The sequence below is a fragment of the Alligator mississippiensis genome, chromosome 3, assembly GCF_030867095.1.
Source record: "Alligator mississippiensis isolate rAllMis1 chromosome 3, rAllMis1, whole genome shotgun sequence".
In the NCBI taxonomy this organism is placed as follows: Eukaryota; Metazoa; Chordata; order Crocodylia; family Alligatoridae; genus Alligator; species Alligator mississippiensis.
This window is the reverse complement of record NC_081826.1, coordinates 286,779,639-286,803,956: the sequence shown is the minus strand read 5'-3', so window position 1 is coordinate 286,803,956 and position 24,318 is coordinate 286,779,639. Positions and strand designations below refer to the sequence as shown.

Genomic DNA, 24,318 nt, shown 5'->3' with positions numbered 1-24,318 from the left:
TAACCTCTCGTGGGTTTCCCCGGCTGGCCCTGCTCAGCTGCTTACTTAATCGCAGCCCTCTGGTGCTGGCTCCCTCTCTCTCAAGTAGCAGGGGTTAGGGGCCCCTGCTATAGATGCATACTAGTTATGAATAGATCAGGCCATTGGCTTTAAACAAATCTAATGTACATATACTACTGTATGTCATGTAGGGAGATGGAAGGGAAAATAAACATGCATGTACAGTGTATGTTTGTAGTTAATGTATCACTTTTGGTTCATTAAGTGAAATAATATAAGTGAAAAAATAAGAATATTGACCCATAAAAGCAATAACTGATAGCTACCAAGAAGCTACTTATTTTTTCCTTGTCTGCTCAAAAATCCCTGGCTTCTTGCAGGATTAAGGGTTTTCTACTTTATTAAATAAATTCAGGTTCCTGTGATCAATGCGGGTAGGATTGGTTTTTGTGCTTAAGCTATTCGAAGCACAGACTTAGGTCAGAACAAGGGCCTTGCAGGTGTCATGTAATTTGCCTCTGAATGTATTTGAAGATACAGATTGGTATTTGAAGACCCACAGAACATGATGAACTTCATGAGTTCTAACCAGATTGGAATGATGATACTGTCAGCAGGTGGGCAATAGGTTAGCTTACAAATTTGGGGATACAGATGAGATTGGACTACCTCTCTTCACTTTAAATCAATTTAGGACTCTTGTATTTGGAAAGCAATCAAAAAAGAATTCCCAGCGGTAGCCTTGGAGTGGCCTTTTATGGTCCAACCTCAAGACTATCATATAGTATGTAATGGCACTGCAGCTTAAATAATGAAAACTGTTGGCTGCTAAATAAGACAAATAATATTTGCGCTGTCAGAGGAGATTCCTCTAAAACGGATAGTAGTTGAATCTTTGGTTCAACTCTAGAATGTATATAAACAAGAGTGTAACGTGTCTGGAGGGGTTTGGCTCTCTTCTCTTCCACTCTTGGTCTTTTGACATTCTTACAGCAACTTTAAGTTACCACGATTGTCAGCCAGGACCATTTGTGTACATGGAAGCCCATGTGCCTTTGGTTTTGTTGCATACTTACTGAGTAAGGAAGGGAGGGAGAAGCAGTGGTAGAGATGTTGCTACATCAGTTCTTCCACACCGGAGAATTTTTCATTACTATTTATGCCTAATTAGAGTCAGGTTGTCTGACTGTTGCTGAAGTCACTTGAAATATGTTATTTTGGCCAGCAGCTGTGAAGTGCATCGTATTATGTAGAATTTGTCAAAGTTGCCAAATATTTAGAAAAAGGGACTCCTTGATGTGCATCTCCCTTCAGGTTTTGGCCCATTTATGCTGGAACGTAAAGGAACAAGAATGAAGGAGAGAATTATTTCTGTGCAGGAACTAAACCACAGGACATTAATTCTATGAGGTTTAGTTAGGGTTAGAGAAGCAAGGCCTTAATAGGTGCAACTAAAATGATTATTAAGCAAAGCAGATGTGAAAAAGAGTTTAAACAGAATAATTAAAATGACAATCAGAAATCCTTAGGTGTATTTTCTTGTAGGTGAAAATTCACTATTTCATAGTTGAGAGAGAAAGCTAAGAGAGAGGGTAAATTGATAGCCACATTTTGAAACGAGCAGTCCAAGAAGCTTTGTGGATCACTAAAGTTGATTTTTCAATAAGTCTTGGACCATTAGGAATTTCCAGAGGACTTGAAGAAAGCTGATGATGTGCAAATATTTTTAAAAGGGCAAGTGGGGTGACCTAGGTAATTATTGGTCTGTCAGCCAGGCTTTTATCCTGGGAAAAACAATGGAATTGCTGTCATAGTATTCAATCAAGGAATTAAAAAAATGTAACAAAATTCATGCCAGTCAATGTGGGCTTATGGAAAATAGATCTTATGAAAGTAACAGTATATTTTTAAATGCACATTATTTTGATGTACAAAAAACTAGAACTTGTGGTTCCAAAATGATACCTTTTATTAGACCAACTGGAAAATGGCAAAACAATTGTCCTTTTCTGCAACCTTTCGGGATCAAAGTCCCTTTGTCAGGCTCTGGGAAAAGTGTAGATGGTATAAGATGGTAAATAGTCCCCATAGGTAGGAAATAAATTTCATTTTTGCACAGAGGGAGCTGATGGACATTTGACTTGGTACCACACCACTGCCTATAAGTTCATCACGGGGGCACAGAAGGGAATTGGTGAGGTTTTATTCACCAGCACGCCTCCGGGGGTTACAAGAAACAATGGCCACAAGCTAGCAGAGAGCAGATTTAGACTAGACATTAGGAAGAACTTCTTCCCAGTTAGAGTGGCCAAGGTCTGGAACGGGCTCCCAAGGGAGGTGGTGCTCTCCCCTACCCTGGGGGTCTTCAAGAGGAGGTTAGATGAGTATCTAGCTGGGGTCATCTAGACCCAGCACTCTTTCCTGCCTATGCAGGGGGTCAGACTCGATGATCTATTGAGGTCCCTTCCGACCCTAACATCTATGAATCTATGAATCACACCAAGAAGAAGAAACTAGAATGTAATGTAATCAAACTGTAAAGAGGGAATCAGCTTTAAGAAAGTGTATTTTAATGGGGTCACACAGGATCCATTCTTGATCCCACCAAGGGGCAGCAATCTGTAACACGGAGTCTGTATCTGCCCCCAAAGAAGTTTGGTCCAACCCAGCCCAGGGTGGCACAAGCAGAATGGAGCTGCACTGGGCTATCCGTCCCCGCTCTGTGCTCCCCCTGATGCTGTCTTGTGCCTGTGCTTGCCCTTGCTGCAAAGAGCCCAAGTATTTGCAGTCAGGGCAAGCACCCAGAACAGGTGAGAAGCTCCAGCCCATAGTGGCAAAAGATTGCTATTTATGTTAAATATTTCCATTTAACTTTCAAGATGTGGAATACTTTGCAACATTACAGCTCCTGTCTAATACATTTTACCACAGAAAATTAAGAAGAGAGGGGGGGGGGGGGAAAGCCACTTGGCTGGGATAGTTCTGTCCAGGATGATCCTACCTTGAGCAGTGGACTGAATTAGATGAACTCCTGGATTGGAGTTTAGTGTTGAGTGTTGCGGACAACTTCCTGGTGCAAGAGACGGAGAAGCCAACGAGGGGCCATGCTCTTCTTGATCTGCTGCTCACAAACAGGGAAGAATTGGCGGGGAATGTAGTAATGGATGGCAACTTGCACAGCAGCAACCATGAGATGGTTAAGTTCTGGATCGTGAGGAAAGTAAGGATGGAGAGCAGCAGGTTACAGACCCTGGACTTAAAAAAATCAGCCTTTGACTCCCTCAGGGAACTGATGGGCAGAATCTGAGGGAGAAAGGAGTCCAGAAAAGCTGGCTGTATTTTAAGGAAACCTTACAGAGGGCACAGGAAATGTTCCTGATGTTGCCTGATGTGCAAGACTAGCAAGTGTGGCAGAAGACCAGCTTGGCTTAGCAGGGAACTCTTCAGTGAGCTAAGACAGAAAGAGGAAGCTTATGAGAAGTGGAAACTTGGACAAATGACGAGGTAGGAGTATAAGAACATTGCTCAGGTGTGCAAGGATGCAAGCAAGAAGGCCAAAGTGAAATTGGAGTTGCAGCTAGCAAGGGACTTGAAGGATAACGAGAAGGGTTTCTACAAGTATGTCAGCAACAAGAGGAAGATCAGGGAAAATGTGGGTCCCTTACTAAAAGGGGAAAGCAACCTAGTGACAGAAAATACAGAAAAGGCTCAAGTGCTCGGTGCCTTTTTCACCTCAGTCTTCACAGGCAAGGTCAGTTCCCGGACCACTGCAGCTGACAGCACAGTTTAGGGAGGAGATGAACAGCCAACAGTGGTAAAAGAACAAGTTGGGGACTATTTTGAAAAGCTGGACTTCTACAAGTTCATGAGGTGGACAGGATGCACCCAAGGGTGCTGAGGGAGTTGGCTGATATGATTGCAGAGTCACTAGCCATCATCTTTGAAAATTCATGGAGATTGGGAGAGGTCTGGGACAAATGGAAAAGGGCAAATATGATGCCCACCTTTAAGAAAGGGAAAAAGGAGGATACAGGGAACTAGACTGGACACCCTCACCTCCGTCCCTGGGAAAATCATGGAGCAGATCCTCAAGGGATCCATTTCTAAGCACTTGGAGGAGAAGGTGATCAGGAACAGTCCGCATGGATTCACCAGGGGCAAGTCATGCCTCACCAACCTGATTGCCTTCTATGAATGAGATGACTGGCTCTGTGAATGCAGTGAGAGCAGTGGATGTGATATACTTTGACTTCAGCAAGGCTTTTGATTCGGTCTCCAACAATATTTTCTCAAGGAAGCTAAGGAAGCATGGGCTGGATGAATGGTCTGTAAGATGGATAAAAAACTGGCTGGATCATTGGGCTCAGAGGGTAGTAGTCAAAGGCTTGATGTCTAGTTGGCAGCCAGTATCAAGCAGAGTGCCACAGGGGTCAGTCCTGGGGCTGGTTTTGTTCAATATCTTCATCAATTTCCTGGAAGACAGCAGGGAGTGCACCCTCAGCAAGTTTGGAGATGACATCAAGCTGAGGGGATTAGTGGATATGCTGGAGTATAGGGTTAGGATTCCAGGAGACCTCAACAAATTGGAGGATTGGACCAAAAGAAATCTTATGAGATTCAATGAAGAGAAGTGCAAAGCTTTGCACTTGGGACAGAACAATCCCATGTACTTCTACAGGCTGGGGACTGACTGCCTGGGCAGCAGCTCTGCAGAAAGGGACCTGGGGGTTACAGTGAACAATGCGCTGAATATGAGCCAGCAGTGTGCCCTTGTTGCCAGAAAAGCTAATGGCACACTGGGCTGCATTTGTAGGAGTATTGTCAGCAGACCAAGGAAAGTAATTATTCCTCTCTATTCGGCACTGGTGAGGCCATGACTGGAGTACTGTGCTCTGTTTTGGGCCCCCCGCTAAAAGAAAGTGTGGAGAAATTGGAGCGAGTTCAGTGGAGGGCAACAAAAATCATTAGGGTGTTGGGGAACATGACTTCTAAGCAGTGGCTGAGAGGACTGGGCTTATTTAGTCGTGAAAAGAAAAGATTGAGAGGGGATTTAATAGCAACCTTCAACTATCTGAAGGGTGGTTCAAAAGTGTATGCACCTAAGCTCTCAAGTCACAGCCAGGGAAGTTTAGGTTGGATATTAGGAAGAACTTTGTCACTAGGAGGGTAGTAAAACACTGAAACAGGTTATGCAGAGAGGTGGTGCAATCTCCATCCTTGGAGGTTTATAAGACCCACCTAGACAAAGCCTTGGCTGGGATGATCTAGTTGGGATGGTCCTGCTTTGAGCAGGAGGTTGGACTAGATGACATCTTGAAATCCCTTCCATGTCTAATTGTCTACGATTCTATGATTTTAACATTGTAACGCATAAGGTTCCTTCTAGCCCTATTTTCTTATGTTCCTATACCTATGAAGCAAAGAGTAAAGATATCAGTAATAAAATTCACTCTGTCTATTCCCAGTATGTATTCATTTAAAGAACTTGAAGCACATTTCAGATCTCAATAAATATTTTTATCACCATTACAGATCAGAGAAACTGAAGGTCATACAGTCAGCAGCAAACCTAGGAAAAGTACTACTTATTCCTAGTCCCACACTATATTCCAGCCAACTGCTGACACTTCCTTCCTTGCAATTTCTTGATGAGTTTGGAGATTCCCTCAGAAAGGGAATGCCTTGATCGGTGTCAGTACAAACCTCATGATCTTTTAACCTACTTGTAGCTTATCTACTCCTGGTCATATCCCGTCCTATAACTGCTAACCCAGGCTTGAATTTCCATGTGGGGGATGGAGAGTAGGAATAAAAATATAGCAAAATCCTAAGTAAGCTACCACATTGTGGTTATACACTTTAATGTCTGCTGTATATTGAGAGATCAGTATCACTTTAATGACAGATTTCTTTATCATTGTTCATGCATAACCCTTGCTTTCTCAGTAGGATTAACTGTGCAGCCTCTAGGCATGACAGTGAGATCAGGTCAGGGGATTTGGTTGGCCTTGCCTCACTGACAGGAGAGAGCAAAATTGGGTTTTGGCAATATGACTCGTTATCTCTCCTAATCAAATTCTGAGATGTGACCATGAACACTTACAGACATTCCATCACATCAGTGTCAGATTAAAGGAATCTCTCTTCGTCAGTTCAGCAATATAAAAACTGCTGAAATAATAAAAAATGTGCTGGCCTGATAACAGCATTATCCAAATATGTTCAGAAAAAACTCACAAATACAATATTATAGTCTTTCAATGGAATTGCACTTGTTAATATACTGTGGCACAGAGTCATTTAGTACAGTAGAATAGGGTTTTATGCATTCAGACTGGCAAAACAGGTCATTGGATGAGACCAGTCTTCTGTCTTTCATAGTGATATACAGCATAGCTAAAATGCATCTTTCTCCGCTCAAACACTCACCATTGCTGTAGTGCTGAATGTGGGGAAGTCTTTGCAACTTCCTTGGGCAAGTCATTTAAATACTGTCACTCAAATCCCTATCTGTAAAACAGGAATAAAATTGCTTCTCTACCTCACTGAAGTGTTGTGTGGACAAGTATATTACAGATGGCATAATGCTCAGAGGCCACTAAAGCATAAGAATACCTACAGCAGATAATGAATTAATACTAATTATGATGGTAAATTATAAATGTCATCATTGCGGCAATGTAAAAGGATTATGAATAGCAGTATTTTAAGAATAGTTATTGAGTTTAGTGTGTCCAGAAGTAAATGTGCCTTATATCTAAGGACTGAGAGATTTTTCTTTATGTGAGCCACTTTAGCTCATGGTGACAAGTAGTATTAGAGGAATAATTTAAATATTATTTTCTAATACTTTTAATAATATTAATAATAGTAGTAGTGATTATGATTTTGATAATTATTGTTAGATGTATTTTAGTATAGGCCAACAATGTATTTGATGTTTTTACACAGATAGTAAGGCACAGTCCCAGTAACTATGGGGGGTTCTTGGTTTATGGTCCATGTAAGTGGGCAGTTTTGCATGTACGGAGCCCCAGTGAGGTCAGTTAATTGGAGTCAATGACGCTGTACATGGGTACAGCTGTTTGTCTATGTGGGACACAATACAAGGACATGGGTGGACAAGACTTAAGTAGAACAAAGAGTCAGGGAAGCAGTAAAAGCTGTGTGACTAAACAGCGAAGGAATGTACCCACCTAGTTAGTTCCATCGTTTCTCTTGGGGTCTTGTCGCTTAATGGAGAGAAGTAAGAGGACAACTTTGCAATTCTACCTGCATAGGAGGGACAGAAGCTGTGCACTTGACATGAGGTTTTCTGGTATGAGTTCTAGATCAAGAAATAAAGGTCTTAAATGGCAAAGAGATAGATTTAAGTTAGATGTTACAACAAGCTTTCTAACTATGAGGTGGGTTAAGCACTGACAAAGATTACCTAGAGATGTTGTGGACTCTGGCAATGGAAGTTTTAATGTGTATGTTAGGCAAAGATTTGTAAAGTTTAGGCAGGAATGATCCTGCCTTGAGCAAGGGGTTGGATGATTTGTCCCCCTGGGGCCCCTTCCAGTCCTGTTTGTCTGTGAGTCCTTTCAGTCATGTTTTTCTCTGCTGAGCTTCAGGTGCATTCAAGGGCTGTGTAATTTAGTCCCACAATGGGGGAAATCTTCCTGCATCTCTTGGGAAGGACTCCCATGTGCACGACTGTGGGCTGCCATTGACAAGGACTAGACAGTGCTGTGAAAATAGGCTGTGACTTAAGTTACATCTGTGACCTAGGACCTTGAATGTGGGAGCAGGAGATGTTAACTGGATTAAAATAAAGCCTTCTTCAGGGCTGGGTAGGTGAAGAAAAAGATTAACAACTGAAGTATAAAGGATAAAATCATAGCTAGGAAGAAGTCAATGACAGTGTTGCAATTGACTTCAGGTGAGCCAGGGTTTCACTCAAAATAGCTACTAATTTGCTATGTTTAGTCCATAGCTGGTTGATTATGTGGTCTTGATTACAGTGTATAAGTATGTTGTTGGGAAGAAAATATCATGTATTAAAGGGCTCTATAATCAAGAGAAGGGCATAACAAGAACTTTGATGTCTTTTAATCAAGATTGGACACTTTCCTGGAAGACATTCTTTGTCAAGCACATTGTTTTTGAGCACAATACAGAAGGAATTAGAGGCAGCTCTGTGGCTTGTATGATACAAGAGGCCAGAGTAGATTTAATGATGTCTCTGGCCTAAACATCTATTTGTCTCGTTATGCACTCTCTTGCTAGTTGTATAAAAATCATTCTGTAATAACATCCAGTGAAAAGGTTGATTTGGTTCTCTCTGTTAGCCAGAAGTGTTTGCCATTTTCTGTGGACTGATTTAATAGGAGTCTGATCAGATCGTTTGATCCGAATACCCCAGTTCAGCTTGTGCTCACATGCATCAGGCATCTGTTTCTTCCTTTGCTTTTTGTATTTTCCTAAATGCTTGATTGACTCATGAACCATGTCATATCATTGGTATGTTTTTCTGTGAAGATTGCCTTTTTTTGACCTATGAACCTCCCATGTGTTTTTGCTTTACAGCAGTGATGCTCAAACTTTTGGCCCCACAGGCTGGATCTGTTGTGGGTATCCACAGGGTTGGGCTTTGCACACTTAGATCAGGCCCTATTCCACCCTGGCCCTGTGCAACCTACATTGCGCCCTGCTCTTTCTGGATCAGGTCACATCTCTATGGCCTGGCCCCAGGTACCAGTATTGGGCCCTGGCTGCCGCAACCTCGTAATAATGTTTGTTGCATGTTCTGAATGTACTCGTTAAGCTCTGCCACCCTCCATAGCACAGAGGCAGTTGGTAGAACTCCTCGACGTTTGATATCTTTGCAAGCTTGGAATGATACAGATTTAAACTATAGCAAAATAGCAGGTTTAAATTATACCCTGCACATTCCAGTTGATTTTTCCCATGAAGGTTTCTCGATTTCTTTTGTTCTTTCTTTTTCATTGGGTGGGGGTAGGAGTGTGATAGAGAGAACTGTTTATTATATGTCAGATTTAATAGCCTAGGATAGTAGATTGCAAATCAATTTTGGTTTCCAGATATTGATGAAGGAACTAGCACTCAATATTGAGAAAGGGCACAGTTTGCTTCTTGATAATTAAACAAAAGTTATAAGCTACCTGATCCCTCTTGTCCTAAAAATGATTATAGCTGTACCACATGGAGATAAGGCAGGGTTAAGGTCCTGAGTCCTTGGGGTGCTGATTTGATCACATCCTAGAACATTTTCAGCCAACTCGATTCTCATTGACATGACCTGGAATTGGGGGCAGAGTCATCATCAACAGATCCTCAGCACCTTTCTGGATGTTCCCTGATCAGTGTAGGAATGCCTGACATTTCTAAATAGGCATCATGGATTTGAGACCAAAAAAATCTGTTCTTTTTTTCCTTTCAAAAGCTTTTAGGTGCATCTATGTGTTTTTGTAACTGATTTCCTATTAATTTGTTACGCACTTTTGGTGCTAATTTTGGCCCTGCCCATTTGAACAGTGTTTCCATTCAGTCCTGCTTTGGAAGGTGATGCTTCAAGAATGACAGGCTTCTATTTTGCATCTGCTTTTAACTTCATTTGCAAATGAGATACAGAGGTATAGTTATAGGTCTTTTCACCTAACATCTGGAGAGCTAAGCAGGGAATGAGAGATCAGATAAAGGGCCAAGCTTCCATTTGCAAGTTCTGAATGGAGCAAGGCATTGAAATGGTGAAGTGTGTTATTATCACATATCATGGTAACCCTTTTCAAGCAATTAGTGCATTAATATGCAGAGTACGGAAGAGGAAAGCTCCTCGATCTATGGCACTATATTGCAAATGTGAAAAAATATAAAAAGAGTAGCTCTACTTAGGGACAGGTAGTCAGAGAGTGCAGGGAACAGAGGAAATGAGGGTTGATTGAATGCAAAGTTTGCAATGTTAAAGAAAGGAGAGGTGCATTATGCACGTGAGTCCTGAGACTACATGTAGAAACAGGGTGATTTGCTGTGCAAGTATCCAGCTAAGGTAATTTATATGTGTAGTCATGTTTACATGTGCTAAAGTAGGTGCAAATGAAAGTTGGCAGCAAGTCTCCACTTTTCCAGCATTGGCCAGATTTGAAAAAAGAAACAAGTTTTCTTAAAATTTAGATTGTGTGCCTTCATTATTACAGTATTTCATTGAAATAGGTAGTTGCATGGGAGTTGCTATAAAAGCAGGAATGAATTTGAGATGAATTTTGTATTTAGGTGGAATTTGGCAGTTTCAGATTCAGGTAGACGTGCGTGTGCATGTGCGTGTGCATGGTAAGGATGATCTCTAGAGGTCATCTACATGAGGCAGGACCATCTCTATCTAAACTATCCCATACAAATCTTTGTCTAATTACTAAAACCGTGCAATCAGCCATGTCCCACAGTTATAATGCATGACACCCTAACCTGCCACACATAAAAGATACAGCAAGGGGATAATGGCAGCTGGTGTCCTACTGCTGCAAGAATTGTTAAAATACCCTTGACAAATCCAAGAAAGAAGGCAACCACTGCTTTCATTCAGGCATGTCCTTGAAATATATCTATTTGGCCTGACAAAATACAATCGAGTAATAAACAAGTGAAGTAAAATACTGTAAAAATTCACTGTTTGTTAAATGCATTCTGTCTAAGTGCTAACTAGTTGATCTAAAGAAGATTACTTCACTCTGTTGTTGACACTGCTATCTGAAGATGTCTTTTTTGTTATTGTTAGAATAGCTAGACGAGACATTAATAACTGCTGTTTAACATAGCCTCTAGTTACTGATGAAATAAAAAGTAGCTCATTACCATTGTAATATATGAATACATTGTTTTTTTTCCCCAATGCAAAAAGAAATGTCTGTTGAATCCTTTTGCCCTTTCTGTATCATGATGCATAATTTTACTAACGTTGCATACTGTTGGACCTGTACTTTTGCTATGTCACTTATTGAGAATAAGTTTAAATAACTCATTTTTCCCAACCCCATGGCCATAGATACTTCGTAGTCTCATCCATTGTTTTCATTTCCTAACTACTGGTTTATTATACTCATTACTATCAACTTTCTCATCTAAATGTTATCACCTCTAGCTCTCTCTTTCTTGCTTAACTAAGTAATTTACTCTGAATAATAGTATTCAGAGTAGATGTATATGGAGACATAGAACTAGAAAGGACCACCTTGGTCTCTGAGTCTAGTCCCCTGTGATTGCACAGTCATGTAATAGATGTCCAGTTCAAAAAAGTGCGTAAGAATTTTTTCATGACTACTGTAAAAGGGGTGGTATTGGTTATATAATAATCCTTAGACAGTTTTTAATCAACAGTTACATATTGATATCTTATTAGTCTCCCACTTATTTTTTTCTCTCCCCCCCCCCCCCCATTGCTTTCTGCTTTGGGAAATTGCCTTTAAAAAACTGTAAATTGATATTTATTCCTCTAAATACATAGGCTATTTCTTTTCCTTCTCCATAGTGGTAATGATATGGTATGCAATTGACACACTTTAAGGTTAAAAGAGGGCATTGTGGTCATCTAGACTGATTTCTTGCCTGGCAGCAGTGATAGAAGTTGTATGCAGCAATTTCTGGAGCAAATGCACTAACTTGTGTTTGGGTTTAGCACATCTATCTCCAGGCGTTTGTGTATGCTGTAGGCATGGAGCAACAGGTCAGTCAGTGCACGCAAAGTCAAAATTGTAGCTCTATCTTTGGTAGAATAATTACTTTGCCTGAGGAGCACCTGTTCCTCCTCTTGTTATCACTGGGATTTCAGGTGCCATTATCTGTGTTTCAGGTCATACAGCAGTCACACTTAATGTATCACATCTTTACAGCACTTCTTGGTATGGCTATCTTGTGAAATCATTTAAAATAAAGATGGCACAGATTGTATGGCACTAGTTCATCCTCTTGGCATATCTGGGCAAACGTGTAGCAAAGGTTGCAAAAGTGATACCTTAAACTTGGTGAATGCTGTTGTGTGCTGTACAAATATTTTCATTTATATATATCTGTGCCCAATGTTTTCACTCCTTTTTTCCTCTCTATGTTCCTCCGTGCACCTGTGTCTGAAGCTTTGTTTTATTTCATTTTGTTGTGATCTAGAGAAGTGTATTGGACATGGACACTCTCTTCCTTCTCAACTCAGATTTAATCTCTTGTCTGCATTACTTCACTTTGCTTCCCTTGTCCTCTCCTATGTGTTGTAAACCTCCATTCTACTTGCTTCAAAGCAGGATAGCCAGCCTTAATCAAGTCATTTGACAGCTTGTGTCTCTTTCTGTCGTGACTGGGGTTTATTCTCTGGACTTCAGAGACCCAGCTCTAATTCCAGCCTGTAAACAGAAGTGCTGTAAGTGAGCATAAAGGTGGCATTTCTGCATCTTCAACCACTTCATTGAATTTACCTACAAGTATCTCCTCCATTCCAGATCCCTGCTCATAGCACTTTATTTGTGTGTTTTCCCACCTTTAGTTAAAACTTTTGATTGTACAGATCCTTTGGGTCTGTTATGTTGCAGGCTATTTGAAATACCCTATTCATAAGAAAGACACTGCATCCGTTCTCTGATTACCACCTCTCTGCTTTTCTCAGATCCAGGCTTGCACAGACAGCAGTTTTTCCTGCAGAGACCGTCAAACGTGATGGCTGTTGAAGGAAATGATGCCATTCTTGAGTGCTGTGTTTCTGGATTTCCCACCCCCACTTTCACATGGATGCGTGGAGATGAAGTGATCCCAGTCAGGTATTTCACACTCAGGTCTCTCATATAATGATGCTTCATTGCTGAGAGTGAAGAAAAAAAATATCGACTGATGCATTAAGTGCTGTCCGTATGGTTCACATTTGATGCGATTGAGCCTCTTGAACAAATAACAGAAAGATCGGATAGACACACAAAACCTCTCATTAACCTGATGTGCAGCTGTCCATGTACATCTCAGGGCAGATTTGGTCCTAAATGTCTTTCAGGAAAGGTTCTTGAGAAGACCTTATGGAGTGGCTTAGCACTTTCCTTTGTGTATAAAGGTGTTATTTGAACATAACTGGGGATGTATTTTGTCAATGCTACAGGTCCAAAAAGTATTCCTTATTGGCCGGCAGCAACTTACTTATCTCTAATGTGACTGATGATGATTCGGGGACGTACACGTGTATAGTCACCTATAAGAATGAGAACAGCAGTGCCTCTGCAGAGCTCTCAGTGATGGGTAAGTACATACTTTCATGCTCTGTATAAGAGAAGTCCTTTGTTTTCTCAAGTATTTTTACAAACATTAGCATTTTTTAAGTCTTTCGCTTTAGCTCTCCAGGTACTTCAGATCTTATTTAAACAGGATCTTTATACTATATATGTGTAATCAATACACCACATTTCTTGAAAGTACCTGATTTATAGCCTCAATGCTATTTAACATCTGATGATACTACATCTCAACAGTTAATCTATTCAGTTAATACTGTTTTTCTTCTGGTTTATAATGTCCCTGAGTCTAGCATGGCTAATAGATGTAATTCTGGTCTGCAACCTTATTATCGCATGGTGTACACATCTGTAACTTTGCTTGCAAAAATGGCCTCATTGTTCCCTTAGGATTGTGTGGCCTTGCCTTAGCATGAAGTGCTATGTTCCTGAAATGTTCTGCATTGTTGCATTTAACTTAATGACATTGATAATAATTATGTCAAGGTCAGAAATTTAAGCAAAAATATGCCTCCGTTCCCTCGTCACCCATTACCTCTTCCCTTCTCCCCCCATACTGAATTAAATTCAGTGTTAGTGAGTGCTCACTGACAAATGGTACACTTCAACAGCAACAAAAACACGTTTCAGATTACTAAGTGACAAAATATGTTTTCTAAGATACCTTGAATCATAGACTTCTTCCTATGTCAGTTCTTAATAGAATCAGAATTATGTTAAATTCTGAGAGGTGGGAGTTTGGGTTTTTTTTTTTTCCAAATCAGTGAACAATAACGAACTACATTTGTGTTATTCAATGAGATTTAAGGAACTACATAGATAATACTTGGTCAAACAATAGCATAATTTGAATGTACTGTTCTTTTTGAATTCTGGCTTTAATGGCTTTGAAGCTTATGCATAAAAAAATACTTTCATTAGCAGGCAGAGCCCTAATTTGGATTATAGGATATTCAGTGCTTGTGTAACAATATCCTTTTATCAAGAAATAATAAAACATTGTAATTATGCATGATGGAGGCTTAAGTTCTATTGCTTTAGGTGCATTGATATAGTATAGTGTGTTGTTTTTTTTGGGTACAGTGTGAGAATAAAAATTGACTTTATAATTGCTAAAGTTCACTTAATAGTAAAACTGTTTTCATTTTGTAAGGAGTCAATCACTGAAATGGAAGATGACTTCTTGGAGAAAGTACTAATTTCATTTCACTGAAAGATGTTGATTGCAAACCCACTATGAAACTATATGAAATGCATGGTTATTTATGGTGAAATAACAATCAGTTACATGAATCCTAAATGTTTTCCACCTGCAGTAGGTTGTAATATTTTATGATATGGGTATACAGTTCCCTTGAAAACTAACAGGAATTGCACATCCACATTTTTCTGGGATGTTTTGAAAATCTCAGCCCCTCTTTACAAGCACTCGACTTCAGCTGTCTATGTCAATACGTGACTAACAGTATGCAGTCCATAAGTATTATGCAGAGAATATACATGGATAATTTTTCACACAGATACTGGGAGAAATATGGATAATGTACTGTGATACATGTGAGGGAAAATTTAGGTGATGATATAATACCAAGGGTGTAAGGAAGCAAGGGTTTAAAGTGTAGTGTTGATTCTTTGTTGTGCACTGGTAATGTGTGGGAAGCTGTATGAATATAAGCAATGATTAAATCATTGGACCATGTGGGATACAGAAAATTAATACACATGAATAGAATAACATATGATGCTGTATGCAAAGTGAACATTATTCATGTAAAATACACAATTGTATATACAAAATGAGAGAGTTTTTTGGGTTTTTTGTTTACAAATATCCATTCACATATGCAAATGTTCTAAGAAAGCATTTGTCAACTTAGCAAATTGTGGGACATTTTTTGCAAGTAAAGGTTAGATACAAACCTTTAAAATGTGATTGCTTTAATGAAATGCACATATCTTTGTTTAGCAACAATTTTGTGTCTATATACATTTAGAGTAAAAATCTAAAGGATTCAGCAGAAACTAAGCACCTAAAATTTTCTATGCAAATACCTAAAATTCAATGCAAGATAGTATTCGTCCTTCCAGAAATGCTTTAAAAAAATCACAAAAGCGGTTTATTTTTTGAATCCTTATGAGCGAGAAACTCTGACATACTACAAAATTGCTCATATTATTAGCTTAATGTATAGATCTGAAATAATTTTAATTGACGGCTTTATTCATTTTTGTATTGTTGGGGAATAAATGGAAAGAAATCTGTGAACTTTATTCAAGAAAACACTGCTACTTCTCTAACAGACAACTGCAAATGAGTGTGAGTGTCTTGTAAGCCACCTTCTCCCCCTGCATCTGGCTGGAAACCCTGGTGCCTTAGGTAATCAGCATTTTTAGATTACCCCCCATTCTCCATGCACGCCAGAAAACAGGGCTTTTATTATAACTGTGAACAGTTATGTTGTATGGAAAAGGCAGGTAAAGCTTTTGTTCTGATGACTGTGTGAGCAGGCCATTGCTAGATTAAACATGCAGGTCAGCGCTAGATCAACATTTGGTCATGGTGACTAATATATCATGGTGAGATACTTTTTAAAATAATGGAGCTATCTGGAAAGAAAATGCATGCATTACTGTGCAGATCCTATCAATACTTTAAAAAAGCTAAACATAACTGCGCTTACATGCACCAAAATACCAAAAATGCACAGAGGAATATATATACTTAAAAAGATAGTTAAATTTTTTGCAAAAAAAAATTATCTATGACTATTTTGAGTAAAAACCCTTTTAGGCAACAAAAAGGTAAGAAAATCCAGTGAATATTACTTACTTGCTTTATAAATCAGTTATATGCTTAGTAATAAATAGGCAATGGCAGTGACAGGTATAATTAACATAACCATTGTCCCTTATAAACACTTCTCCCTATTTTTTTTCAAACTTTCAGAAACATTTTTTTTCTAGAGAAAGATGTTGTAGATTCATAGATGTTAGGGTCGGAAGGGACCTCAATAGATCATCGAGTCCGACCCCCTGCATAGACAGGAAAGAGTGCTGGGTTCAGATGACCCCAGCTAGATGCCTATCTAACCTCCTCTTGAAGACCCCCAGGGTAGGGGAGAGCACCACCTCCCTTGGGAGCCCGTTCCAGACCTTGGCCACTCAAACTGTGAAGAAGTTCTTCCTAATGTCCAATCTAAATCTGCTCTCTGTTAGCTTGTGGCCATTTTTTCTCGTAACCCCCAGGGGTTCTTGGTGAGTAAAGCCTCACCAATTCCCTTCTGTGCCCCCATGATGAACTTATAGGCAGCCACAAGGTTGCCTCTCAACCTTCTCTTGCGGAGGCTGAAGAGGTCCAGGTGCCCTAGTCTCTCCTCGTAGGGCTTGGTCTGCAGGCCCTTAACCATACGAGTGGCCCTTGTCTGGACCCTCTCCAGGTTATCCACATCCCTCTTGAAGTGCGGTGCCCAAAATTGAACGCGGTATTCCAACTGCAGTCTGACCAGTGCCCGATTAAGGGGAATTATCACCTCCTTGGATCTGTTCGTCATGTATCTGCTGATGCACGATAAAGTGCCATTAGCTTTTCTGATGACTTTGTCACACTGACGACTCATGTTCATCTTGGAGTCCATTAGGACTCCAAGATCCCTTTCCGCTTCTGTGCCTCCAAACAGGTCATTTCCTAGGCAGTAGGTGTGCTGGACATTTTTCCTCGCTAGGTGCAGCACTTTGCATTTCTCCTTGTTGAATTGCATTCTGTTGTTTTCCACCAATATGTCCAACCTGTCCAGGTCTGCTTGTAGTTGTTCCCTGCCCTCCGGTGTGTCCACTTCTCCCTACAGTTTTGTGTCATCCACAAACTTGGACAGAGTACACTTCACTCCCTCGTCCAAGTCGCTGTTGAAGACATTGAAGAGTATCGGTCCAAGGACTGAGCCCTGCGGGACCCCACTGCCCACTCCCTTCCAGGTCGATACCTACCTATCCACTATGACTCTCTGGGTATGACCCTCTAGCCAATTCGCCACCCACCAGACTGTGTAGTCATCCACATCACAGCCTCTTAACTTGTTCATTAGTATGGGGTGGGATACCGTATCGAAGGCCTTCCTGAAGTCTAAGTAAACGACGTCAACCCCTACTCCTGCGTACAGGCATTTTGTAACCTGGTTATAAAAAGAGACTAGATTAGTCAGGCATGATCTACCTGCTACAAACCCGTGCTGGTTTCCCCTCAGCATAATTTTTCCTGCTGGGCTCTCGCAAATGTGAGTCTTGATAATTTTTTCAAAGACTTTGCCTAGGATGGAGGTGAGACTGACTGGCCTATAGTTGCCTGGGTTCTCCTTCCTCCCCTTCTTGAAAATGGGGACCACATTGGCCCTTTTCCAGTCCTCCGGGACCTGGCCCGTGCGCCACGAGTGTTCAAATATTCCCGCCAGTGGCTGCTCAATGACGTCAGCCAGTGCCTTCAGTACCCTCGGATGGAGCTCATCCAGGCCTGCCGACTTAAAAGCATCCAGTTCCTCCAAGTGCCTCTGCACCATCTCAGGGTCTACGCTTGGTAGTCTGGCGCCCTGCTGCTGCCAGTAGCATAAATGTTGCAATAAATAGTAGTAATAAACTAGTAGCATAAATAAACTAATAAACTAAATAAACTAGTAGCATAAATGTTGGGCAAGTTGACTGTAAATTTCTGTTGCAAAATATGAGTGCACAGATAAATGAGTGGGATATACTGACTAATACTGCCTAAAGTAGGCCTGGAGCATACTCCTGTGTGTAGATCATTTTTAAAAAGAGTGACATTAGAAAAGAAGACCAGTGTTAAACTAGCCTGTTTGACCTGGCCAAGAGCAAAAGCTGGGAAATTGTATATTAATGCTGCAGAAAGGTCCTTTGAGCTTGCCTTGCTCTGCACAAGTTTTGAAACATTTCTATGAGGGACATGTATTCCATAATGAATTAAAAAAGATGTTTAATACTTCAATACACAGTAATTCCCACATCATAAAAAAAAATCACCCACTGTTCTAAAATCTATGGTGAAAAATATAGTGGAGAGTAGATCTTCAGCTGGTATAAAGTGTGAAGACTCCACTGAAGTGGAAGAAGCCATGGCAACTTTGCCTCAGCTAAAGATCTCTTCTCCTGTATTTGTGCCTAGTGGGAAGAGTTAAGAATACCATAGTCCTACATTTGTTAAGCTTTACTTTAATGCCAGACATCTGAAAAATAGCCATCCCTGAAGCAGAAAAGACATTTTCTTCTGACTGTCAAACACAGAGCAAGCTCTTGAGTTATCTTCTCATCTGAGTCTGTCACTCTTTCTGGAACTGTGTACGTTAATGCATTATGATGGAAGGCTAGGGTGGCCACAAGTAATCCAAAGGATTTGAAAGCTTAAAAAAGTCCCGTTAGGCACAAAAATCTGCAATATAGCTCCTTTCCCTTGGATGGAATTGCGATAGGATCCATTGCAATTTTCTGCTGGAATAAGGTATTTTCTTACCTTATATCTGTCCATAAATTCAAAGGATTGTTCCATAATGGCGTATAGTATAGACAGACAGACAGACACAATCCTTGAAACACAAAAGAAACCCACTCCCATGCAGAGGAAAGGTAGCAGAAGGGCTGGTAAGCCCTCTTGGCTTAATAGGGACATCATGGTCCTCTTGAAAAAGAAGAAAGAAGCATACAAACAATGGAAGCTTGGGACAGTCCCCGAGGAGGACTATACAACAATGGTCTGTACTTGTAGGGAGCAGATTAGAAAGGCTAAGGCAGTGACTGAATTTAAGCTACCAACAGAAAGCAAAGACAATAAGAAGCCCTTCTTTAGGTACATAGGGAACAGGGGGAAAACAAATGGAAGCATGGAGCTACTGCTTAACAACTTTGGACAGCTGCTTACTGACACTCAGGAGAAAACTGAAACTCCTGAATGACTACTTTGTTTGGTATTGCACCAGACTAATGGGAAAACCATACTAGAATGACTGCCTTCCTGTTGTTGATGTTGAGCTGGTGCATGATCCATTAGAAAAGTTAGACATTTATAAGTCAGCAGGTCCAGATGGACTTCATCTGACAGCGATGAAGGAGCTGGCTGAAGTCATTGTGGGGCTTCTGATGAAATTTCCAAAACTAATGGCACTCGGAGGAGGTCCCTGAAGACTGCAAGAGGGCCAGTGTTGTCCCCCTCTTCAAAAGGACCTTGGGCAACCATAGGCCAATTAGCCTAACTTCTATCCCAGCAAAAATCCTGGAAAAATGGATGCAAGGGGTCTATGTGTGGTACGATTACAGAAGGCAGGGTTCTGAATGACAACCAGCGTGGTTTCATCATGGGCAGGTCTTGACTTGCCAATCTCATTTGCTTCTACAACCAGGTAACTCACCACCTGGATAAGAGAGAGGAGATTGACATTGTATACCTAGACTTCCAAAAGGCCTTTGATCTGGTATCCCATGATGTTCTCACAGGAAAATTTGAAGATTGTGGCTTAACTGCTCTACTGTTAGGTGGGTAGGAAACTGGCTGTGAGGTAGGATCAGAGAGTTCTAATGAATGGATCTGCGTCATCCTGGCAAGAATGGCCACCGATGTCCCTCAGGGGTCTGTGCTTGGTCCAGTGCTTTTTATCATCTTTATCAATGATTTGGATGTGGGGGTGCAGAGATCACTGGCAATGTTTGCAGATGACACCAAGTTATGGGGGAGTGTGGTCACACTTGAAGATAGGCTCCAGATATAGGCAGATCTAGACAGGCTGGTAAGTTGGGCGGATCAGAACCAGATGAAGGTCAACATTGAGAAGTGTAAAGTGGTCCACCTCGGAATGAACAATGCCCAACATATTTACAGGCTCGGTGCCATCATACTGCCTAGCATCATGACTGAAAGGGGCCTAGGGGTAATAATAGACCATTGTATGAACATGAGCCGTCAGCGTGATGCTGTAGCCAGCATTGCAAACAATAATCTTGCAAGCGGCAATCGATGCATCTCAAGCAAAACCAAGCAAGTGATTCTTCCGCATAACTCAGCATTGGTGAGACCGCAGCTGGAGTAGTGCATCCAGTTCTGGGCACCACTCTTTAACAAGGACATGGTAAAGCTTGAGAGAGTCCAGAGAAGAGCCACCTGTATGATCAGAGACTTGCAAGGCAAGCCATATGAGGATAGTCTGATGGACTTGGGCTGCCTCAACCTAAAAAAAGAGAAGGTTGAAAGGGGACTTAGTAGCAGCTTACCACTATAGCAGGAGAATACATCAATGGCGTGGCAAACAACTGTTCACCAGGGCACCCTTGGGGAAAACCAGGAGTATAGCCACAAACTCTTGGAAGACCATTTCAGGCTTAACTCCAGGAAAAATTTCTTCACAGTTAGGATGTCCAGACTGTGGAATAAACACCCTTCAGAGGTGGTGCAATCACCAACCCTGGAAATATTCAAGAGGAGACTGGATGGTCACCTTGCTGGGGTCACCTGACCCCAGTTGACTTTCTTGTGTAGTGCAAGGGGGCTGGACCCAATGATCTTGCAAGGTCCCTTCCAGACCCTTTCTTTCTATCTATCTATCTAGCTAGCTAGCTAGCTAGCTATCAAGTGTTATGGCAGTGTCCCCCTGCTCCCCCCCCCTTTTTTTTTTTTGCTTTCCTATTCTCCAACTCTGGAGACTCAAAAGTATCCAATAGGCTTCGACTCATTACCAAAATGTTGATCAGACTGCAATATCTGTTTCTTTCAGGATGGCTTTAATAAGAGCCACGTCATTAAGTTCAGTGAAAATTTGAATCTCTAGAAAGTTGTAAGAGTATAAGAAGTCTCATACTGGATCAGACCAATTATTTGTCTAGTTTAGTTGAGTACTCTGTCTCCAACAGGGGCAAAACTGAATGCTATAGACCAGTGGCTCTCAACGTATTTGCCATAGTGGGCCACACTTGCAACCCTCAATGCATTATGTAGGCCACACCCATGCAACTTACTTCCTGTGTATCCATTTAAAAATGTTTTAACAGGATGTCACATGGGCTGCAGCAGTGTGCTGATTGGACCACATGTAGCCTGCATGCTGTGGGTTGAGAACCATCACTATAGAGGGAGAGCATTGAACCAAATATTTCTACAGTGAAAAATGTTTCTGCAAACTTGGAGATTTTAGTGCACACCCCCATTTCCAGGTCATTGATGAATTTGTTGAACAAAATAGGACCCAGCACAGAAATCAGCAGGACTCCACTTTTGACCTCCTTCCATCCTGAAAAGTGACCATTTAGACCTATCCTTTGCTTCATATCTTTTAAAGCTGCCAGTCTACAAAAGAACCTTCCCTCCAATCCCATGGCAGCATAGTTTTATAAAGGCCTTTAGTGACGGACCTTGTCAAACGCTTTTTTGAAAGTCCAAATATATTACATCAACTGAATCCCCTTTGTCCAGGTGCTTATTAACACCCTCAAAGAACTCAAAATTCATTGCGTATTAATGACAGATTGGTTCCAAGTGTTTTCTTGGGATATTAACTATCCAGGCATATGTTTAAAATTTACTTTGCTATGGCTAACGTCGTACATTGCACGTTAGGAAGAAAGTTTGCATTGCATTCTTGGTCATTGGGGGAGAATGCTCAAGCTCACTGCAATAACAGTTGGAAAGGAATGGGATTGTACCTGGGTACTGTGGGTTCTTCTGGATATACCTATTGAAATGCAATAAAACCTAACAAAATACAGGAACCAAATTGAATGGATCAATAGTTCTTTCCATCATCTTATTTAGATCATTTTTAAAACATGTATTATATTATTTATAGTCTTAAGGGGCTCCGCAGGAGCAGTTATTTTCTGTACAGTAAATATACATTTGGACAATATTTAAAATAAGTTTTATACAATTGGGGCTATAATGTTTCCTTTGAGAATAATTTCTGCACTGCTGTCTCATGCCAAATGAGATAATAGTAGGTTTGTGTTACTGATACCAATGTAAGTACTAAACATGTTGTCTGGTACATATCTTATAGCTGATCTTAAAATGATTCTAAATCCTCAGCTTGATTTTTTTTAAGTAACTGAAAATGAGAATCATTTAGCCTTACAGAAAATACTATATGTGGGTGCTGTGAGTTTTTAATAAAACTGTGATACATGGTTTACCCTGAGCCATTTTGGAGGCCTACATGAAAGACTCCATGCAATATAGATCATCTAGAAATTTGAGCTCCTGTCTGGTTTTTATCATGAGTAAATCTTCTTGGGATTTCACTTTGTCCCATGTTAATTCTTTCTATGATAGAAGGCAGAAGTAAAAGAGAAAAGGAAATGCCGAAATATGGGGAGAATTGCAGGGGATAAGAGATGAAGTTAAAGATGTTTGCTTAGATTTATTCAGACCCAATTGAAAAGAAATGTAATGATAGCAAATATGAAGGCTGTTGGAAGTAAGGGGTGAGGATCTTCTAAGATTCTAAACCACCTGGATTTCTTCAGCCATCCTTTAGGCAAATATAAGGTATTGGGGTCAACATGGAGACAACAGCCTGCAATTTAATAGCCTGAAATAAGCAGGATGTCAGCTTAGATGAGTGAATGGTCCTTTTGGCCTTGACAGTATGAATCAGTTCAAATGAGTAGTCCAAGTGGAATTAGTAATTTACCCAATACCTGTAAATGAAGCAAGAAGTTCATGTCATAAAGGCTTTGTTAAAGTGGGGGAAAAGGGGGTGGGGGGAAGAAGTATTTGGGCAGACAGTGAACTGGTAATCAAGGCATCACATTTTAAGAAGATAAAAGGTGACATTTTCATGCAGCTCTGTGTAGGCTCATTGAACTGACTGCCACAAGATGACTTTAAGATCCCAGACTTGGCAAGATACTGAGAGGTTTGGGCATTTTTATAAGGGGGATATGAACATCCAGTTAAAAATCACAAGGATTTTTAGAACAGAGTTTTAAAAGTGATATAAACTTTTATGCTTGGGGGCCTAAGTCAAATTGTAATGTATAAAAGTTGGGAAAGCATTTTTCTCATGAAAGTGTTATTCAGTAGCTTCCTTCTGCAGTTTTTACCTTATTCTGAAGCTGATACTAGGCAGTGTCGGAAGCAATACCGGACTAGTGTAAGTGCTGGCCTGACCCAGTATGTCAGCTCCTTTGTGTCTATGCTTTTTGGATTCATCAGTGCAGAAGAAAGTAGGTCTGGCACTGTATCTAGATAAAGGAAGAATATCTGGAATAGTATTTGGGAATCTAAGAATATTAACCGAGTTGACATTGACTAATTTATATTGGGCACCTAATTATAATTTTTTGATTTTAGTATTTTTATGAATTAATCCTTGTCAGTACTTCTGTAGTCTAAGATGTTAAACCCTTGCATACTAGGGCTCTGTGAAATTTCACTGGGTGTTTCATTTTGAAGCTGTTTCAACACGTTTCAAGTTTGAAACAGCAAAATTGAAATGAAACAAAAGGCTTCCAAACAGCTTCAAAATGACACAAGGGCACTTGAAACATTTAGAAAGTTCTGAAATGTTTTGTGTTTTGAAGCTGGGCCTACTTGGCTTCAATGCCAGTCCCAGGTGGCAGTGGCAGCCTCCTCTCATCAGGGAGCCCGCACCCCTGGGAGGGCTGCGGGGCTGTGCCAGACTCTTCTGGGGAGTTAAGGGGGTGAAGGATCTGCGTGCCATATGAGAGGAGACTGCCACCTGGGACCAGTGGCAGCAGCAGTCTTCCCCAGCACTAGGTGCAGGCTGCGCTCACTGCTGGTCCTAGGTGGTAGAGGCAGCCTCCTCTCATCCAGCATGCAGATCCGGGGGCTCGCACCCTCAGGAGGAGTCTGGCACAGCCTGGGAGCCCTCTCAGGATCTGCACCCTTGATAAGAGGAGCCTGCCTCTGTCACCTAGGACTGGCGCTGGGTGTGGGCTGTGCCCAGGCAGCAGCATCCTCCTCCTCTCATCCGATGCACAGATTTGGGGGCTCACACCCTCTGGAGGAGTCTGGCACAACCCTGCACACCTCCCGGGGGTCCAGGCCCCTGGA

General features: G+C 41.0%; 1 protein-coding gene across 2 annotated transcripts in view; it reads left to right on the top strand.

The window, feature by feature from the left end:
- DCC (DCC netrin 1 receptor) overlaps window positions 1-24,318 on the top strand; it is a 1,021,998-nt gene that overhangs the window by 461,775 nt on the left and 535,905 nt on the right. For both annotated transcript variants that reach the window (XM_019495847.2, XM_059725279.1), the window contains exons 4-5: window positions 12,650-12,800; window positions 13,130-13,266. In XM_019495847.2, coding sequence (XP_019351392.1) covers window positions 12,650-12,800; window positions 13,130-13,266 — 288 coding nt within the window. The remainder of the gene's footprint in view (window positions 1-12,649; window positions 12,801-13,129; window positions 13,267-24,318) is intronic.